Genomic DNA, 17,818 nt, shown 5'->3' with positions numbered 1-17,818 from the left:
GAAATCTGTTTTTCTCTTTTTGTTTGTTTCAGGATTTCATTGAAATCTTGCCAAAACTTTCAGGTTACCACGGCCAGGATCTTTTTGGAATTTGGAGTAAAGTCTACGACCCTCTATTTTGTGAGGTAAAAGAAACAAATATTGCAGTTAACTTGCAATCTGATTTTATGATTTATATCTATTTTGAAACCAATGCATACATTTTCTTTTGCTTTTTTGCAGATATGTTACTTATACTTCCTTTGACATTGAAATACAATTTGAGACTGTTTATATTAACCTAAAAATCCTGTCTTCTTCTCTTTCCTCTCCATTATTTATATCTTTCATCCTTTAGAAAATTGCTTTTCTTCCCTGCCTTGCCACTTCCTTATTTTTCAGTCACTCAGGAATGCTGGGCTCCTGTCATGGATTTTAATGAAAATAGCAATGTTGTACAGAAAGAAAAAAAACAAAGTTGATTTCTGGATCTATAAGTCAGCAAGCCAACTATAAGCCAGGATATAGAAATTGACTTATTAGGAAAGAATCTCTTCCTTGCTATGCTATGCATATGATATAGTCTTGGTAAAATAAATTACTGTTGGGTTTTTTCCTCCCAAACCTACATGGTATTTTTCACTCACCATACTCCACCTTCTGGCCCAAAGGAGTGCTCTACATTCCTGTTTTGCCAACCAGTTCACAAAAATCCTGGGGCTAAATTCTAATCACCCACGTTACTCATCCATCTCTGACTTTGAGGTCCTTGTAAGTATCTGAGGGCAGCAATTAGTTTCATAGTTCTGTTTCAGTAACAGATGGCATAGTTTATTCCCCTCCTGACAGAATTAAGTGGCCCAAGCACATGCTACTTTACCAATATTTTCACTTAATCATCAGCATCTGTTTCAGTGAATATTTGTCAACTTAGAAAAGACTCTTCAGTGGAGAGGAGAGCTCACATTTTTGGGGTGATCCTGGCATCTAGTGGATAGAGGTTACGGTCTTGATTTTTTATTCTTCCTTACTAGAATTTGATCTGAGCTACTTCTTAATATGGCCATGATATATATGGACATTTACACTTCCCTCTCATTTATTTCCTCTATAGGTTAATTCACTTTGGTCTCCTCTTTCATTCTCTCTCTCTCTCTCTCTCTCTCTCTCTCTCTCTCTCTCTCAATCCTGCCTTTGAAATCAGGGAAATCCTAATCAAATCTGCATATCAGGCAATAAATATTTGCACAAAGTCCCCCATATGCCCTGCCCCACACACATACACACACACTGTACAATTTTATTCATTCATTTAGCAAATACTTTCTAGAAGCTGGTGGAGATAATGTACCTTTGAAAGGTACATTATCAAAGGCTCTGGAAATATATTGTCTTCCCCACCTGGCCTCTCAGGCAGCTCATTTTAAAGAAAACATCATCTAACACTGCCAAGTTTTTTTCTTTGCCATTTTACCCTCCACGTAGGTTCATAGAAAGATTGCTAAACCTTTCACAAAGGAATGAAGTGCATTCTTCCTCTACCCTTAACTCTCCAAAATATGAATCACCCACTGATACAAAGTTAAGTCAAAAGCTCTGGACTTGGTAGGAAGGGGCAAATTCGTTTCTGTGAATTTTTCTTCTCAAAATCAATATCACTACTTATCACAATATAAAGATTCCCTAAAAAGAAATAGCAAAGCAAGAAAGGCTAGAACCAATAGCTCTTGCAGGTGAAGAGGTTGAAAGTGAACAAAAAGGACAGTCAAAAATAAAAGTACACACACATTTTCTCCCGTTATCTTTGCTACAGGGTGTTCACAATTTCACTTTACCATCCTGGGCCACTGAGGACACCATGGCTAAGTTGAGAGAATTGTCAGAATTGTCCATGCTGTCCCTCTACGGAATTCACAAGCAGAAAGAGAAATCTAGACTCCAGGGGGGTAAGTGTATCAACCCAAGAAGAATGTGTTGGATTTGTGGTTGGGAAATCTGGGTCCAAGTCCCAGGCCCACCACTAATCAGCTGTGTGACCTCAGACTGGTCACTCTCTTTTGCACAGTTTTCATCTGCAAAATGGAGATAATAATGCCTCCTTCATAGAGTTTCTGTGAGTATTAACATGAACAAATTATTCAAAAGGCTTAGAATAAAACAGAACCTGATACATGATACTCTGTCCAGAAACACTAGATAGTAGAATAATCATTAGTATTTTTCACTCCGGGTCTTGGTTTTCCCACCTGGAAAATGAAGGACTTGAGCTAAAGCTAAATGATCCTTTACATCCCTTCCAGTTCAAAAAATCAAGGATTTGGGGGTCAGCGCTTCATAAAAATCAATTATGTGCCTGGTGGTCTGTGGGATAAACTTTTCAAGCAGGAGGTGGGACAAAGGTGGCTGTTTTCCTGAAATTCTGGGTGGTAGCCGTTGTTAAAGTTGATAAAAACAGATTTTTTTCAGACAGCTATACACTATAAATTAATCCATGTTTCAATTGTGAAGTTTCTGACAGAGCTCAAATTTTTCCAATGGTGGGGAAGGTATCAAGATTTATTTCTGAGTGATGCTTCTTCTCTACTAGATTTGGCCCTTTTTAGCAGCTGGCTAGAAATGCAGAATCTCAGTCCCCACCCCAGACCAGCTGAATCAGAGTCTGCATTTTAATAAAACCCAGGATGCTTCATATGTATGTTAAAGTTTGAGAGGCACTTCTCTAGATGAAAGAGATGGTAAAAAAAAAAAAAAAAAGGGCAGGAAAATCCAAATGCCATAATGACAGTAGGCCCAGGCAGGAAGATGCTGGGCCACTATAATCAGAATAGGTGGATGGAAGAAGGAAACCAGGAGCAGGCAGGACAAGGGTGGATGCTGGGCCTGTGACTGCAGCTGGGTGGGCAGGCCAAGACTCCACAGGGGGTTCAGGGGTGGTGACCGTAGGCATTAAAACTAAGGATGGGGAGCAAGAGGAGGTCCTCTTGTATCAGGTTGACATAAGAATGGAGGCATCCAAGCCACAGGAGATGTTCTAGACTTATAATCTAGACTGTTTAAGGAAAACAATACAATCACATTAGGACTCCTGCCATTGCCAGGTCCTATTCACCCAGGACAAGTCAATCAGGCTCCCTGAAGACTGTACTAAGTATCCTGGAAGTTGAACCAGACTGGGAGGATATTCACGCAGGGCTGCATAGCTGGAGGAAGCATTCCATCACTGACCAGGAGAGAAGTCAATCATCACAGCTAGGAAAAGCAGGGCTGCATGTCAGGTGTAAAGGGTGAGTCGAGCTGTAACCAGGAGAACAGCGAATGAGGTATGAAGCCGGATGGCTAGAAGAAAATTTGGAGGCGGTGAACAAAGTAGGTTGAGACAAATAATTCAGAACATGGTCAATAATGTAAGAAGTCTTGATTGCATGGCACAGAGGTAGAGCTAATAGAAATGTGCAAGTCCTCACTCCATGCTAAGGGCATCCAGTCCTTGAGGAAGGGAGAACATCCACAGCCCCATCTTAGATAGAACCTGGCATGTTGGGAAAAATCACCAGGCAGGATACAGACTGTATGCAGAGGCAAAATCCAGGAAGAAGCTCAATCTTATGTACTAAACCAGCAAAAGATGCAGAGGGTGGAAGTTGGGTCTGGTTGGCTACACAAGCACCGGGCCTTATTCCTGGCCTCCCAGGTGCCAGCAATATGACTCAATCCCAAGGCCCATCAGATGTTCCTGATTTATTTCCCATAGCCTAGTCATGATGGGTTCAGGAATCTAGCCCCTCACTACTAAAATACAGTCCACAGACCAGCAATGTCAGCATCTGTAGCAGCTGGCTAGAAATGCAGAATCTCAGTCCCTACCCCAGACCAGCTGAATCAGAGTCTGCATTTTAATAAAACCCCAAGATGCTTCATATGTATGTTAAAGTTTGAGAGGCACTTCTCTAGATGAAAGAGATGGTAAAAAAAAAAAAAAAAGGGCAAGAAAATCCAGGCAAGAATTGACAATAATCTAATAATAGAGGTAGGGGTATGTATATGAATATGAATAAGAGATGGGGTTTTTACTCATGTTTCCTCTTTTTTCCCCCTTTGGTTAAGAGAAGATTGCATTTGGAGGAAGTCACTTCCCCTCTTTGGGTCTTAGTTTCCCCATCTGATGAGTGGATTAAATTAGATCCTATCAGATTCCTTCCCTGAGGCTGTTCTCCTGGTCTTGAGTCATAAGAAGTCCAGTTCTATTGATAAGCCAGGAAATTGTCTCCTGTGTGGTTTCTGCCAAAACACAAGCTCAGCCTATTGTTCAGAACTGGTTAGGCAAGAGAGATTTGTCAACTAGATGTCTATTGAATGATGAAGCAGCTGAACACAGTCCCATATAGAAAACATATATGTTGCCTGGGTGACAGCGAGCCACACAGGAACCTCAGGACTTTGGCCAGCATCTTCTGACCTTTGCCAAACCTTTGTTCCATCAGTTGGTTTCAGGGATGAATTTTTCTGTAAGTTTGCCATCCTGCCCCAAGAAAGTCCCTAAGATTAATTTAGGAATATATGACTGGTCATATCAGAATTAATAGAGTTCCCTTGTTTTGCTGTAGACCAGTAGTGGACAAAATATAGCTTGTAGGCTGACTCTGGCCCACTTCTTGTTTTTTGTAAATAAAGTTTTATTGAAACACAGTCACATTCATTTGAATATTGTTTATGGCTGCTTTTGCACTGCCACCACAGAGTTGAGTAGTTGCAACAAACCTTATGGCTCACAAAGCCTAAAATATTTACTATCTGGCTCCTTACAGAAAAAAAAAATTTGCTGACCCCTGTTATAGCCCAATGGTGAAGGAAGTGAGGTCATTAGATCAATGATATTTTGTATAATATATGCAGACTTAATAAAGGATACAACAGAAAACTGAGAAGTTAGCTTTATGCTACAGTGTGATTTAATGATTAAGAGCAAGAATTTGGGGTTGGATGTGTTGGATTCAAACTCCAACTCCTCTGCTTGCAAGTTGTATAAGCTTGGACAAGTTACTGAGCCTCTCTCAGCCTCAGTCTCTCTACCTATAAAACAGAATTATTAGCATGCCAGGATCAGAGGAAAATCAAGATAGTCGTCCCTAGTTACTCTTGGGACAAGGGGGACAATCACCCTAGAACCAAGAGCTGGTATATTCTACTACTGAGGCTGCAGGCTGCCCAAAAAGGCATCTGTTGATGAGGGAGAAGTTGCTGACTGCAGAAGGTTGTAATGGCTTCCAGAAACCTGGCCACAGAATTTAGTGCCAATGTGGCATTAAGATCAAGCTAAAAGTCCCTAAAGGGTTCCAGAGGGCAACCCTCTCTGGGATGGAAAGATTTCGATTTATTAGAGATGTAGCATCCAGCTTCTTCCAAACACCTCCAAAGCAAGTCCCAGCATATGCAGAAAGAGCAGATCACCTTCTTTCTTAATTAACCTTTTAATGTGCCTATTGGTATACAGACCTGTCTCTTCCTATTATTCTGTGAGGTTTTTTGAGGGCAGAGACTATGACTGATTCACCTAGTATAGCGTCTGGCACATCATAGCTACTCAGTGTGTGTTTGCTGAATGGACAACAGATTGTAGGCGATCTGTTACCACCTATGTCATGCTCATTGCAAAACATCTGGTCATCCTCAGGTAAAGAGAATGCATGCATAGTTGAGACCACCACCAAAAAAGAGCATGATTAGTCATGATTTCATGTGACAGTTGTGGAAGTCCAAGAGGCCACATGTCCTCAGAAGTGCACCCAACACTACAAGGTACTCCATAGCCTGCAGTGCCTGCAAATAGGCTGGAGCCTAAGTCACCTTTTCACTATAAGATATAACAAGAGTTAGGTCTTTAGATGTAAATGGCAAAAATGTCTCCTCTCCCAAAGATAGACAGAGCCCTCAGCTGAAAGCCAATAATGCTTGCTGCCACCCTAAAAGTGACACCTGGGGTAACCTGGAAAAATGTCCACAGGAAACTGTCCATGACCTATACAGACATCCAGAGAGCTGCTTTCTCCCATGGCCTCTTACAGGTATGACCACCAGAGAGTGGAAACGAGTGGGGTGAAGACAGAGAAGTGCAACACCATGCTGTCATGTCAAGACTGCCCTTGACAAGATCATTGGCTAACAACTGTCTTTTATGTTCTGAAAAAGCCATCTGAGATTCTTTCCAAGGCTATATAGCTGATAACTTGAGCTTCAACACACCCTGGTATAGAAAAGTCCAAAGCAGGCCAATCCAGCTCTCATTACCTGGCTGTGTGATCTTGGGCAAGTCACTTAATGTCTCTGAGCCTCACCTTCCTCACCTATAAATTGGAGATAAGAAGCCAGGAGTCAGTAAGATAATGTATGTAAATCAGACCACCTAGCACACAGCAGACACTCGGTCAAAATTAGTTCCTTCCCTCTCTTCTTAAATATTGTGAGTCCTGGCAGAGAGATTCTTAAGTATAAATTAGCAAAAAAGCTCATGTATTAAAATATAAACCCATGTTTGGTTCAGCTCCATTGTTGATCTGTCTTCTTTAAGGTGTCCTCATCAATGAAATCCTCAATCACATGAAGAATGCAGCTAAGGCATTGAGCCCAAAAAAACTTGTCATGTATTCTGCAGTAAGTATTTTTGTCTTCATTCAACATCCATTTGCTCAAGCAGTGATCTCTTTGAGGGTAGGGCTTCATTTTCTTTACCTTCATTTCCCCATCACCCAGTAGATGGTAGGCACCTGTTCAAGGCTTTTAGAATTAAACATAGAATTCTGGCCTTTGAGAAATGTGCAATCAAAAACTGACAAGAAGACAAGTAAACACACAAACCCCATACCAAGCAGTATAGAAATGCAGTACAAGCAGGTGTTTGGTGCCTCAGAGAAGGGAGGCATCACTTCTAGTCAGGGATAGAGGGGAAGAGAAGCAGGAAAGCTTTCTGGAGTCAGCAACATATTAGCATCAAGATGGAAGGAGTTAGTAAGCAGTTACTTGCTGGTCTTTAGGGCATATAAAGGGAGTTACTAGAATAGGAGTGGAAGGCTGGGAATGTGGAGAAGTTTATACCAAATTAGATAAATATAAATTGTGCTAACCAATGTGTAACCTACTAGCCACATGTGGCTATTCAAATTTAAATTTTAATTAAATAGAAAAACTAAATTTTAATTTTAATTAATTAAATAGAAAAATTACTGCCTCCATTGCGCTGGCCACATTTCAAGTGCTCTGTAGCCACATGTGACCAGTAACTGCCTTTTTGGGCAGAAAAGGTAGAGAACATTTCTATCATTGCAGAAAGTTCTGTTGGAAGCACTGATAACGAATCTCAGAATTTGAGCTAGAAGGCAGCTTAAAATCCATCCAGTTCTACTTCTTTGGTTAATGTATGAGAGAAACAGCTGGATAAGGGAGAATCTTCTGAAGGTGTTTGCACAAAGAAGGAGGGGCCAGAGGTGACAGGTTAGGAGCAGTATTTCAGAGGTTAATCCTCTTGTAGCATGGACTAGAGGAGGGAGAGGATAGGAATAGGATATATGTATATAGTATAGAAAGCTTTTGCAATAGTCTAGAAAAGTAGGGATGAAGCCTAAAACTAGGGCAGCAACAGGAGAGGAAAAGAGACAGTGAGGTTACGAGACTCGGTGATGAAATGCAATGTGGGTAGAGGGCAATGATGTGGAAGGTAAAGCCACAGATGATGGCAAGGTTTCAGGTCTTGATGACTGGAAGGGTGGTGGAGCCATAGACAGACATGGTCTTGGGCCAGATGAATGTACTGATTAGGCAACTGGGCTTGAAATGCCAGGGGGGCATCTGATTAGAAATGGTAAAGGGGATAGAAGGGAAGCAGGAAAAGTGAGCTGCAACTTGAAGTTAGAGCTATATTTTGGGGGCAGAAAAAGAGAAAGAGAGATCCTGGAGAAGTGTTACATCTTGGAGCAGAAGTCAAGGAAAAAGGCACTATAGCAGACAATTCTAGGGTTGGATCATGCATTGAAATGACTGCCATGGTGTATGGGATAAGTAGGGCAAACAGGACGTAGTATGATGACTTACTTCCTCCATGGCAGAAGTTTTCTCAGACGTGGTTTGGCTGGAGAGAACTATGTTTTCATTCATTCAGCAAGATGGAAGGGGTGATTGAAGATAGAGGAACATATGTTTAGATAGACTAGAAGAACGGTGCATGGAGGGAGCAGAGTATAGTCCTTCCTGGAAAGAGGTATGCTTGAAATAGGCCAATTCCACTGGTTTTTCTAGTTTCTCATCTGGTTCCCAATTCTAAATCGCTGTGTGAGTTCTGGAAAATCATGCATCTGTAACTCCATTTCTCTCTTTATTAAATTGGTTCTAACCCTTTTTTAAAATGTTTATACAGCTATACAGTTTAGTTAGCCAAATATAACCCCCATTTTGTAAATGTGGAAGTTGGGAATTGCCTAAGGTTAGAGAGATAATCAATGGCAAAAAATGATACTGAAAACTAGTCCCCAATTGATACTGATCAAAAGTAAGGCGTTCTCTGCCTGATGTGCTCAAATGACCAATTTCTGAGACACCAAGGTTTCTAAGAGAGACAGGGTTTATTGCTAAGCACAAAGCAGGAGATCAGATGGCCTATCCACCTAAAAGTCTGTCTCCCCAAACTGTAGTAACTCTGATAGTTTTATAGTATCAAAAGATGGACAGGTTTTAGGATAATGAGCACAGTGGCTCAAGATGACAAAGTTAGAGATGATCTAATTACTGAGCATGTGCAGATTAATTACATGCTTAGTCACAGAACAATGTAAGAAAATGGCGGCCTTAACATGATGATGGGTGTTGTTTTTAGTATTATAATGAAGTACAGGTCATTTATAGATTAGAGATTAAGCTACTGCACATGTCAGGCAGGCCAATTTTGGTTAGATCCAGCTTCATCTAGTTAGATAGTAGTTTAGGGAATTGTGATGGATTTCGTCTTCTGGGCTTGACTGTAAGGCACTTCATTAGTAACATTAGGGCTGTCTTTAGTGATCATAAGACTTTGAAGTTGAAAAACTGGATAAATGGGTACAAGTGAAGGTTAGTCACAAGGTTTTTGCAATCACAAGGGCACAAGATAAAGGCTTTACAATCATTATCAGAGATCAAGGCAGCTAGATTACAGTTCAGATTATCAGGTATTTCCTTCTGTCTACTAGAATATACCAGAAAGTAAAAAGGAATATCTATATAATGATTCAGTAATCATAATCAGTCCTTAAATCCTAACTTCTTGGTTACAGAAAAAATATATTAATTATAATATTAATTAATAATATTAATATGTTAAATTGATGTTCCCAAAAATATTTTAAAATTTAGTAAAAATGAATGAAACAAGCTAAAGCAGAGATATGTTCTACTGGGAAAAGGCACGGAAACTTAAAGTTAGAAGATTTGGTTCAAATTAGCGTTCTCCCATTTTAAGGTTATACACAATTAAACAAGTTAACTTTTCTGGGTCTCATTTTCTTCATTTTTAATGGGAATAATGATGTCTATGTTATTCTCACTGTCTAGTATATAGCAGATACTCAACTAAAATTAGTTATTTACATTTCTTTTTTGTAAGGCATGTAGGTATGAGAACTTTAATTGAATAGGAATCCATGAGGTTCTTTACAAGTGCTTAATAACCTATTGAATGTGAATCTGAACCAGAGGTAAAGATCAAAGATGATTTCTTGTTTCAAATCTTTGTAGCATGACACGACTGTGAGTGGCCTACAGATGGCGCTAGATGTTTACAACGGGCTCCTTCCTCCCTATGCTTCCTGCCACTTCATGGAACTGTACCTGGAAAAGGGGTAAGTGTCTGAGAGCTGAGAGGTGCTTTTCAAAATCAGCATCACTGTGCCTGGGTTTTCTTGTCGTTGTTGCTGGCTTAAGGATTGTTTTGTCTGCCTGTTTGTTCAGTTTGACTTAGTTTTCTGTTCAGAGGGGAGAATGGTGGTAGCAGTTATCTTTGCCTAGTCATGGTTCTTTTTTCTTTATTTTCATGAAGATTTTTATTGGGATGTAATATACATAAACAGTAGATAAAAAATAAAGAAACAGATTTGAGAGAACTACCCTAAGTGGCAGAAATTACATTTAAAAAATAATAAAATTACAATTGAAAAATGATAAGTTCTAGGAAGTATGTAGACCAGATTTTACATTATTCTCTTGGAAAACACAGCCTGGTAGAAGATGCCAAAAGAAAAATGAAGTTTGCTGATGGTTGTATAATAATGCCCTTCAAGTTAATTTAAAGACTCAGACATATACATGCAGCTTCTGGTGTTTCCTATCCACCAGTCAAGGTCTTGAAGTGTGACTTGTGACCCGCATTTACCTCTCTGTGGCCTGGTCTGACTCTCCCCAGCTAATTAAGGCTGGGCATGAACCCACTAGAAGGCCAAGGTCAGAATGACCAATTGTCTCGGTTTTCCCAGAACTGAGAGGGTTCCCAGAACGTGGGAGTCCAAGTGTTAAAACCGGGAAGGTCCTGGGCAGACTGGGACGAGTTGGTCACCATAGCCAAGGTCATACCACAGTTAGGATCTGCTGTTAGTATCTGCTATGACAATGACATTCTCGTTGGGAGGAGAAGGAGGAAGTGTTTTGAACAAGTCACCAGACCAGAACTTAATGGTGAAATAAGAATCAGGAAGGGACATAAGAAGGATACTTGCCCCAGAGTTTTGATTTAGAGTTGATTGTGGAGGATACGCCTTCCCTCAAGGCACTCACAGTAGCTTCAGGCAGAGTCTGCTTCATGAGCTTGCAACCTGTGCAAGCTTGTTTTAACACTCTGCTGTTGCCCTCTTAAAATTCTTAATATTTTAAAAATAAGGGGCCCTGTATTTTCATTGTATACTGGGTTCTGCAATTTATGTACCCAGTCCTGGGAGAGTGGCGCCACAGAGAAGATCTCATTCTCAACGAATATATTTACTGCTCACAAAGAAAATGAGTCTTGCACAATTAGGGAAGGAAAGACTCATCCTTTATGGAATCACTAACCAGGTGCCAGGAGTAATGAAGTTGAATTAAAATGTGGTCTTAGCTAGTTTTATTCCCAAGTAAACAGAGTCAAGATGAAGAGACAAGACCAATAAAATGAAGACTAGTCCATAGACTAGAAATGGGAATTAGAAGACTATAACAATACAGATTTTCTCTAATAAAAAGCCCTACCCAAATCTGCTCCTTTTAGAGCCAGCTTTAGGCTCAGAGTTAATCGGAACAGCCATAATTCCAGGATCAACTCTAGGGGCAGGCACCATATCTTCAAAAATAGGACAAGAGAAGGTATTGACTTTACTCTGACCTCCCTGCTCTCTGGATTCTGTCCCCTGCACATTTTATCCCGCTGAATCTCTTTCTCCCATTGCCTTGGGTAATCCATGTTATGAATCAAGTATGGGGTATTTTCCAACTGAGAGACAATGATAAAGAGAAAAAAAATAACCAAGGTTTATGCAGAGGTAGAAGTTAAGTTTATTGTTATATTGGGATTTTTTAAAGCATTCCAGAGAGATTAAATATTAAACTTGCCTGATTTTAAATTAGGAACAAGGGGGATACAAGTTAACAAATCCTGTACCTGCCTGTGCATTAGGTGATCCTGACCAGGTGATCACACATTTTCCCTATAAGAAGATAAAAAGACAGAAAGATAGAATGATTTAGGTTTTTAGCCGTCTTCAATATATAAACTTTTAAGGTTGTTGATAAAATAGCCAAATGTATAATATAATATTTCTTTTAATTAGCTATATAAATTTAAAATCATATACTATATAAAATAATTAAGTTAAAGTACTGCTTTTTTCCTACTTTTACTTTTTATGAAACAATTTTGTCCATACTTTGTCTTCTTTACTAGAGCTAGTTTTGAATCCTCTAAGCCATTTTCCAGATATTTAAGTAACAAGGTAATTTTGGCTACAGTAACAAAATGAATCTCAAATTCTCAGAGCTTACCCCAATGGAAATTTATTTCTCACTCATGTACCAGTCCAGCACAGCTGTTACTGGTCACATGGTGTGAGTCACATACAATGATTCAGGGGACCTAGGGTTCCATCTGGTGGGCCTACACATCTTGCATAAGTGCTATGCTCATCTGCTTGAACCTGACAAAAGGAAAGAGACAATGAAGAAGACAACCACCTTAGCTCAGAAGGGCACATATCACTTCTTACATTCTACTAGCTAAAATTAGTCATATAATTCCACCTAGGTGCAAGGGAGTCTGGGAAGTGTAGTCACTTCTCAGCCACAACTCTAGCCATCTTTGACATGTCATCTTGACATACAACAATTTTTAAATCTCTGTATGATGCTGTAACTAGAAATATTCTCTCAAGCTACAAATACTCATTCATATATTAGGGAATTATTTTTAAACATAGCATATAAATATTTGTGGGCATATACTGTTCTTATTGCTTTTTAAAAAACACTCTTTTATTAAAAAGCTTGTTTATAACAGCATCTAATGGTTGCAATTGTGAGGTCAATACCCCAAGAAAAATCCTACTTGAAGTTCTCTTCTTCCTTTTTGATTTGCAAGTACCTTCTATAAGCAACTCACACTGGCTTACTGAGTTGGTTTAGACCAATGGACATTCCCCAAGCATACGTGATTTTTGAAAGAAAATATTCAGAGAGCAACTCATTAATATGAATGAATGTAAGGCCTTGAATATACACCCATCCTTCTTTCTAAGGGATTATTTTTGCAAAAATTGCTTGCCATATATCTAGCATATATGCTATAGCTTGTTCAGTTTATGTTTATGACCTGGTTAAGGAAAGGGAAGATACATTCAGGGGAAGGATTGAAAGAAATATTGAGAGGGGAATACAGAGAAAAAGGAGAAAATGAGAAGCATAAAAGAGAGAGAGCAGAAGAGGGTAAACCCAACATCTCTTATTCTCTTCCTTCTCCTCCCACTTCTTACTCAAAAACTCATTAAAGATACCCCACGGTCCCCAAACCATCACTCCTCAGTTTCTTCTCTGATTATTTATCCAAGTCCCTACCTCCTCTGCCCCGGTCATCTAAAAAACGAGCCACTACCATTTCCACCATCCATATCTGGCCCACCTGCCCCAATCTCCCCATCCCCAACCCTTAAATTGGTTAAAATCTACTTGTTCCATTAATTCGTTGACTAGTACCTCAACTGACATGTAGTAGTCAGTGTAGAAAGAAATTCTGAGGCAGTTCAACAATGTGGGAACTAATGGAGCTTTCTCCTCTGCCTTCCACCACCAGAGAGTACTTCCTTGAGATGTTCTATCGGAATGAAACGCACAATGAACCTCATCCTCTCACACTGCCGGGTTGCACCCATAGTTGTCCTCTGATGAAGTTTATGGAGCTGGTTGACCCTGTGATCCCTCAGGACTGGTCCGCGGAGTGTAGGATCACTAGCGACCACCAAGGTACAGATTAGTGTGCATGGAGAACTCCGCAGAAAGGGCAGAACACCCTTTCTCAGGATGGATGGTGCTTTAAGAATGAACCCCAGCTTTGAGGGAAATGGATTTTAGGTGATAATTGTATATTTCAGGGACCCCCAATTTCAGGTAACTTCTACTCCTCCACCTGGCCCTGCCCCCATTTGCCATAAACCTCAACTTGTTTTGTTTTGTTTTGTTTTCAGTCTTAATATAAGGGGGCATCTGTGCCAAAACATAATAGGGATAAAACTTGGGTTAAAGTTCATGGGGCTGCCAGGAGCTATGTGACTGGCTACACAGGACGTGTTGGTGTTTAAAAACTCCCAGATTTTGTTTGATCAGGATTAGATAAGGCTGTTCTTTAGGTGTCTAAAGTGGAACAGATTTCAGACAATCCAGGGTGGGAGCAAGGAAGGGAAGAGGTGAATCTTAGGCTAATAGGCAGAGGACTAACTCACCCATGAGTTCCAGTCTTCTCTCCAGGAGAGGCAAAGAAAAGAGTTATGGCAAGGAGGTCTGGGGGAACCTTCTAGACCATAAATCTGGTACTGTATATTTTTATATTCATGTTAAAACATATTGGAATGGCAAAGCCAAAAAATAAAATCCTGTTGTTTGCATCCTTTGGCCCTGGAAAATCCATATTCTGTTTGAAGAAACCAAAATCAAACTTGCCAGAAAACTCAGAAAACTGTGATGTATGTAATGCCTGCAGCAGCTCTTGGAGAATATATATATCATGACAAATAAGTAATCTTACAAGAGCAAGATGTTCTGGTCCAACACATCAGAGATGAGAAAACTGCATGAATGGAGCTTCTCTTAAAGTTCCTACAGTAAGAGATGTTGATTCTAAAGTTGATTTAAGACAGGAAGTATATCAAATGAGAGCAAAACTAGAAGCCTAAGAATGTGCCAAGTGCCTGTCCCGAAGATCAAAACTTACTGGAATGTTGAGAGTGTGGTTGTGAAATCTGTTCAGAGGACAATAGGAATGTGTAAACCTTTGATTCTGGTATCTTCAGAAAACCTAAGCAAACTCAAAGATCCTCCCAAAACTACTCACTGAACAAGAAGAAATCATGGTCAAACTGACACTCTTTAGAATCCTGTAAATTTGCCATGTGGCAGATGCAACACGTCTAGAGAACAACATCCAACATTAAAAATATTCATTAAGAATAAAGAGAGAGAATGTCTAGAGACGGTTTCTCCTGGATGCCAGAGTCTAGAGCAAAATCATTCCCTCTCCTGGTTGGTCATGGGATGACTGACACCGGACATCAATTGATGGGCTTGTTTCTGTTATTTCTTTCCCTATTAAATATTTGGCTTTGGAGCCATTATCTAATTATTCTTTCTTCTCCATGCATGTAACTTCCAGAAATGAGCCAAATGTAAAATAGCGAATAAAATCATTATTAGGAAATTCAAAAGCATTACTCTTATAACAAACTTTGAAAATGTGTGTATTTAATTAGAATAAAATTCCTGCAGGACAGATTTCAGGGGCTTTGCTTTTTTTGGGGGGGGAGGGGGGCAGGTTTAATATAACAAGGGGGCAAATACTAAGGTAAAGTAAAATTATTTGACTGGCTTAAATGAACATTTTACATTGAAAATGTATTTAATTTGGACTTTACTACTTCAGATCAAGGCTAAGCTGATGTATATCTCTGCCTCATCTGTTTAAGATGCTTGCTAAGAAAATGCCCTCAGGAAGTTCACAGTGTAGTGGGGGAGTAAAGAGATGCAAATAATGCAATATAGCAAGTATTATGAATTATCATTACTTGGATTGCTATGGAAGCAAAGAGTTACCCAGATTTGGAAGGAGAGAAGAAGGCTACAAGGTAGGTCAGGGAAGGTGTCCTGCAGGAGATGACAACTGCCCATGTGAAATCAGCCTGGATGGGGTTTTCTAATGATGTGGTACAAGGTACTAGAGAGGCATTTATCGACTTTCTGGTGGCTTGAAGCTGGAAAGGATAGGGGAGTTATTTGGTAGAAGAGTCAGGGTCCAAAGAGATTCCCACAAATTTCATTTAAGGGGCCAATTCAGATAAGACAAAATGGGAGATACACAAGAGCAAGGATTTTTATCTGTTGTGTTCTCTGCCATATCTTTCCTCAGCACCTAGAAGTACCTGTGCCTGGCATATATTGGCATTCAATAAATATTTCCTAAACTTACTCTTCTCTATCTTGACTGGCAGCAACACCCAATAACCTAAAAGTCATTTTGACCCCACCCTCTCCTTCATCCTCCACATCCAATCCATCACCTCATCGTATCAACTCTACCTTTATTATGTTTGTAGGATTTTTTTCCTCAGAACACCAAGATCAGCAGTTTAGTATCAGATGAAACATGATTAAGCATGAAAATGTGTTAAACAGAAGAAGAGGAGGAAAACTCAGGGGTTGGTGTGCTGGAGCCAGCTTATGCAATCTTGAGAGTGGAATGTTGCATCTCTTCCCATCTCTGAGTTCAGAGACTTCATTTTGGCAGCTTTAAATTGGCAATGGTGGGAGTATTTTCACCACAGAAATCAGTAAATGCTATAAATCAGAGCTTTTCTTGCTTGCTTGTTTTTATTCTTTTTAGAGCCAGCTTGCCAGCACATCACTGGTTAGATAACCCATTAAGGGACTATAATATGTGGTGGCCTCCAAAAAAGTGAATTCAAAATTTGAACTTCTCTAAGGAGAAAAGATAAGATTTGTTCCATATTGTCTTAAAGGAATAGGAATACTAGGGGCAGGTAAAACTCTCAGAGAGGCAGATTGTTCTTCACTGTTGGGAAATTCCTGGGACAGGAGGAGTCGTTGGGCTGGTTACCTCTTGCCCTGGCAGAGATACGGTAGAGCTGGCCTAAGCCTAAGTAGATTGTTGGGACTGAATGAGTCCTTACTAGGGTTACCAGATTTAGCAAATAAAACCACAGCACACCCAGATAAATTTGAAAAATAGCTCTGTCAAATTTTTTGTAATTTATTGAAAAAAAGTTGAATACAGACAGAGGACATGTAGAGCATCCTGACAAAGCCAATTCAGGAAGCAAGACAAAGTCCATCAACACAGGGCATATCCTGTATTTACAGGATGCTCAGCAACCCTACTCCTTGAGCATTTCCACCTATGAAATTCTACCCATGCCTATAGCAGTGTTTTCAGCTAGTCCTAGCAGACTCAATTAATTCCACTCTTATAATTTAATTAACAAGAGTCTTTACTGGGAAATTCATGATCAGTCTAAGTTCCATACCACATTAATTGAAAATAATATAATTTCTCTTTTTTAAAAAATGTTTCTTTAATTCCAGAATTTTACCAACACAGTTAGACTTTGTTTGCTAGCAGGGTCCAGCCATCGCCTAGCTCAATGTCCAACTCCAACTATTTTACAGAAGGGAGATTTTACTGGTAGGAAATTTCAGTTTCCCCTCACAATCTTTGTAAAACCGAAAATCTATAGCACATATACACAAGCCCAAGATTCAACCATGATCTTCTTAAAGGTAAGGCCCATGCCTTTATCCTCTTCGAATCCACATCTATTAGAACAATGCTTAGAAGCTGGTGCTTTCAATCAATCTTTGTGAATTGAATACATATTCAGTGCTCCAGGCGTAGCACTACTTCCTCGTGACTGGGCCCAGATGTCAGAAGCCTGGAGTTCAGTTCAAGAAATAGGGAAGAGATTTGAATGAGTTTTGAAAATAACTGCATTATAAAGATCCAATCATTGGCTATATATAAACATGTCTGTTTTATTTGGCCTCTGTTTTCAGCAAGGCGCCTTGGCAATCTCTTGTTCCCCATTAGTTTTTGGAGCCTCGATCTGATGATATCCTTTCCAGCAATCCCCCCACTTTAGAGATGAGGCCAACTCATTTAAACACCCCCTTCTCTTCCTTGTTGCCATTATCTTCAGTTTTCCAGGACATACTTCACCATTCATTAAGGATACTGGGAACTTGCTTTGGTATGTACTAACTCCCTCCTCACTCCTGTCCTCCCCCTAGGTGGTTCTGGCCATCATAAGGATAGCCATCCTACACCCTGCCCACCCCACCAATGTCTAACCCTATATCAAATCAACCACATAGTTTCTCCATTCTGACCTACTAAGTAGAGCTGAAGAAAACAAAAGTTTGAGCCTGTTTCACCATTTCAACACTCAACTATGACTGTTGAAATTTCTATGTGAACCTCAGCTTGGAAATATATTCACCCTTATTGGACCTTTTTCTTATTCTCCACAGGAAGGCCTTCTTAATTCTTCCCAAACTTCCTATTCCATCTTGACTTTTTTATTCTCAA

The 17,818-nt window shown here is 39.8% G+C and overlaps 1 protein-coding gene and 1 long non-coding RNA gene across 3 annotated transcripts in view; one reads left to right on the top strand and one right to left on the bottom strand.

Moving 5' to 3' along the window:
* LOC119540944 overlaps positions 1 to 17,818 on the bottom strand; it is a 122,108-nt gene that overhangs the window by 40,175 nt on the left and 64,115 nt on the right. The window contains exon 4 of one of the 2 annotated variants that reach the window (XR_005218129.1): positions 6,265 to 6,320. The exons of the other annotated variant lie outside the window; for it this stretch is intronic. This is a non-coding gene — a long non-coding RNA (uncharacterized LOC119540944). The remainder of the gene's footprint in view (positions 1 to 6,264; positions 6,321 to 17,818) is intronic. 2 annotated transcript variants of the gene reach the window in all.
* Positions 1 to 17,818, top strand: part of ACP3 (acid phosphatase 3) — a 57,755-nt gene that overhangs the window by 33,804 nt on the left and 6,133 nt on the right. The window contains exons 6-10 of the mRNA XM_037844843.1: positions 33 to 125; positions 1,793 to 1,925; positions 6,545 to 6,627; positions 9,736 to 9,839; positions 13,304 to 13,473. Of these exons, the coding sequence (XP_037700771.1) occupies positions 33 to 125; positions 1,793 to 1,925; positions 6,545 to 6,627; positions 9,736 to 9,839; positions 13,304 to 13,473 (583 nt within the window). The remainder of the gene's footprint in view (positions 1 to 32; positions 126 to 1,792; positions 1,926 to 6,544; positions 6,628 to 9,735; positions 9,840 to 13,303; positions 13,474 to 17,818) is intronic.

The sequence above is a fragment of the Choloepus didactylus genome, chromosome 1, assembly GCF_015220235.1.
Source record: "Choloepus didactylus isolate mChoDid1 chromosome 1, mChoDid1.pri, whole genome shotgun sequence".
Taxonomy (NCBI): domain Eukaryota; kingdom Metazoa; phylum Chordata; class Mammalia; order Pilosa; family Megalonychidae; genus Choloepus; species Choloepus didactylus.
Note: the sequence above shows the minus strand (reverse complement) of the source record. Positions and strands in the feature narration are given on the sequence as shown.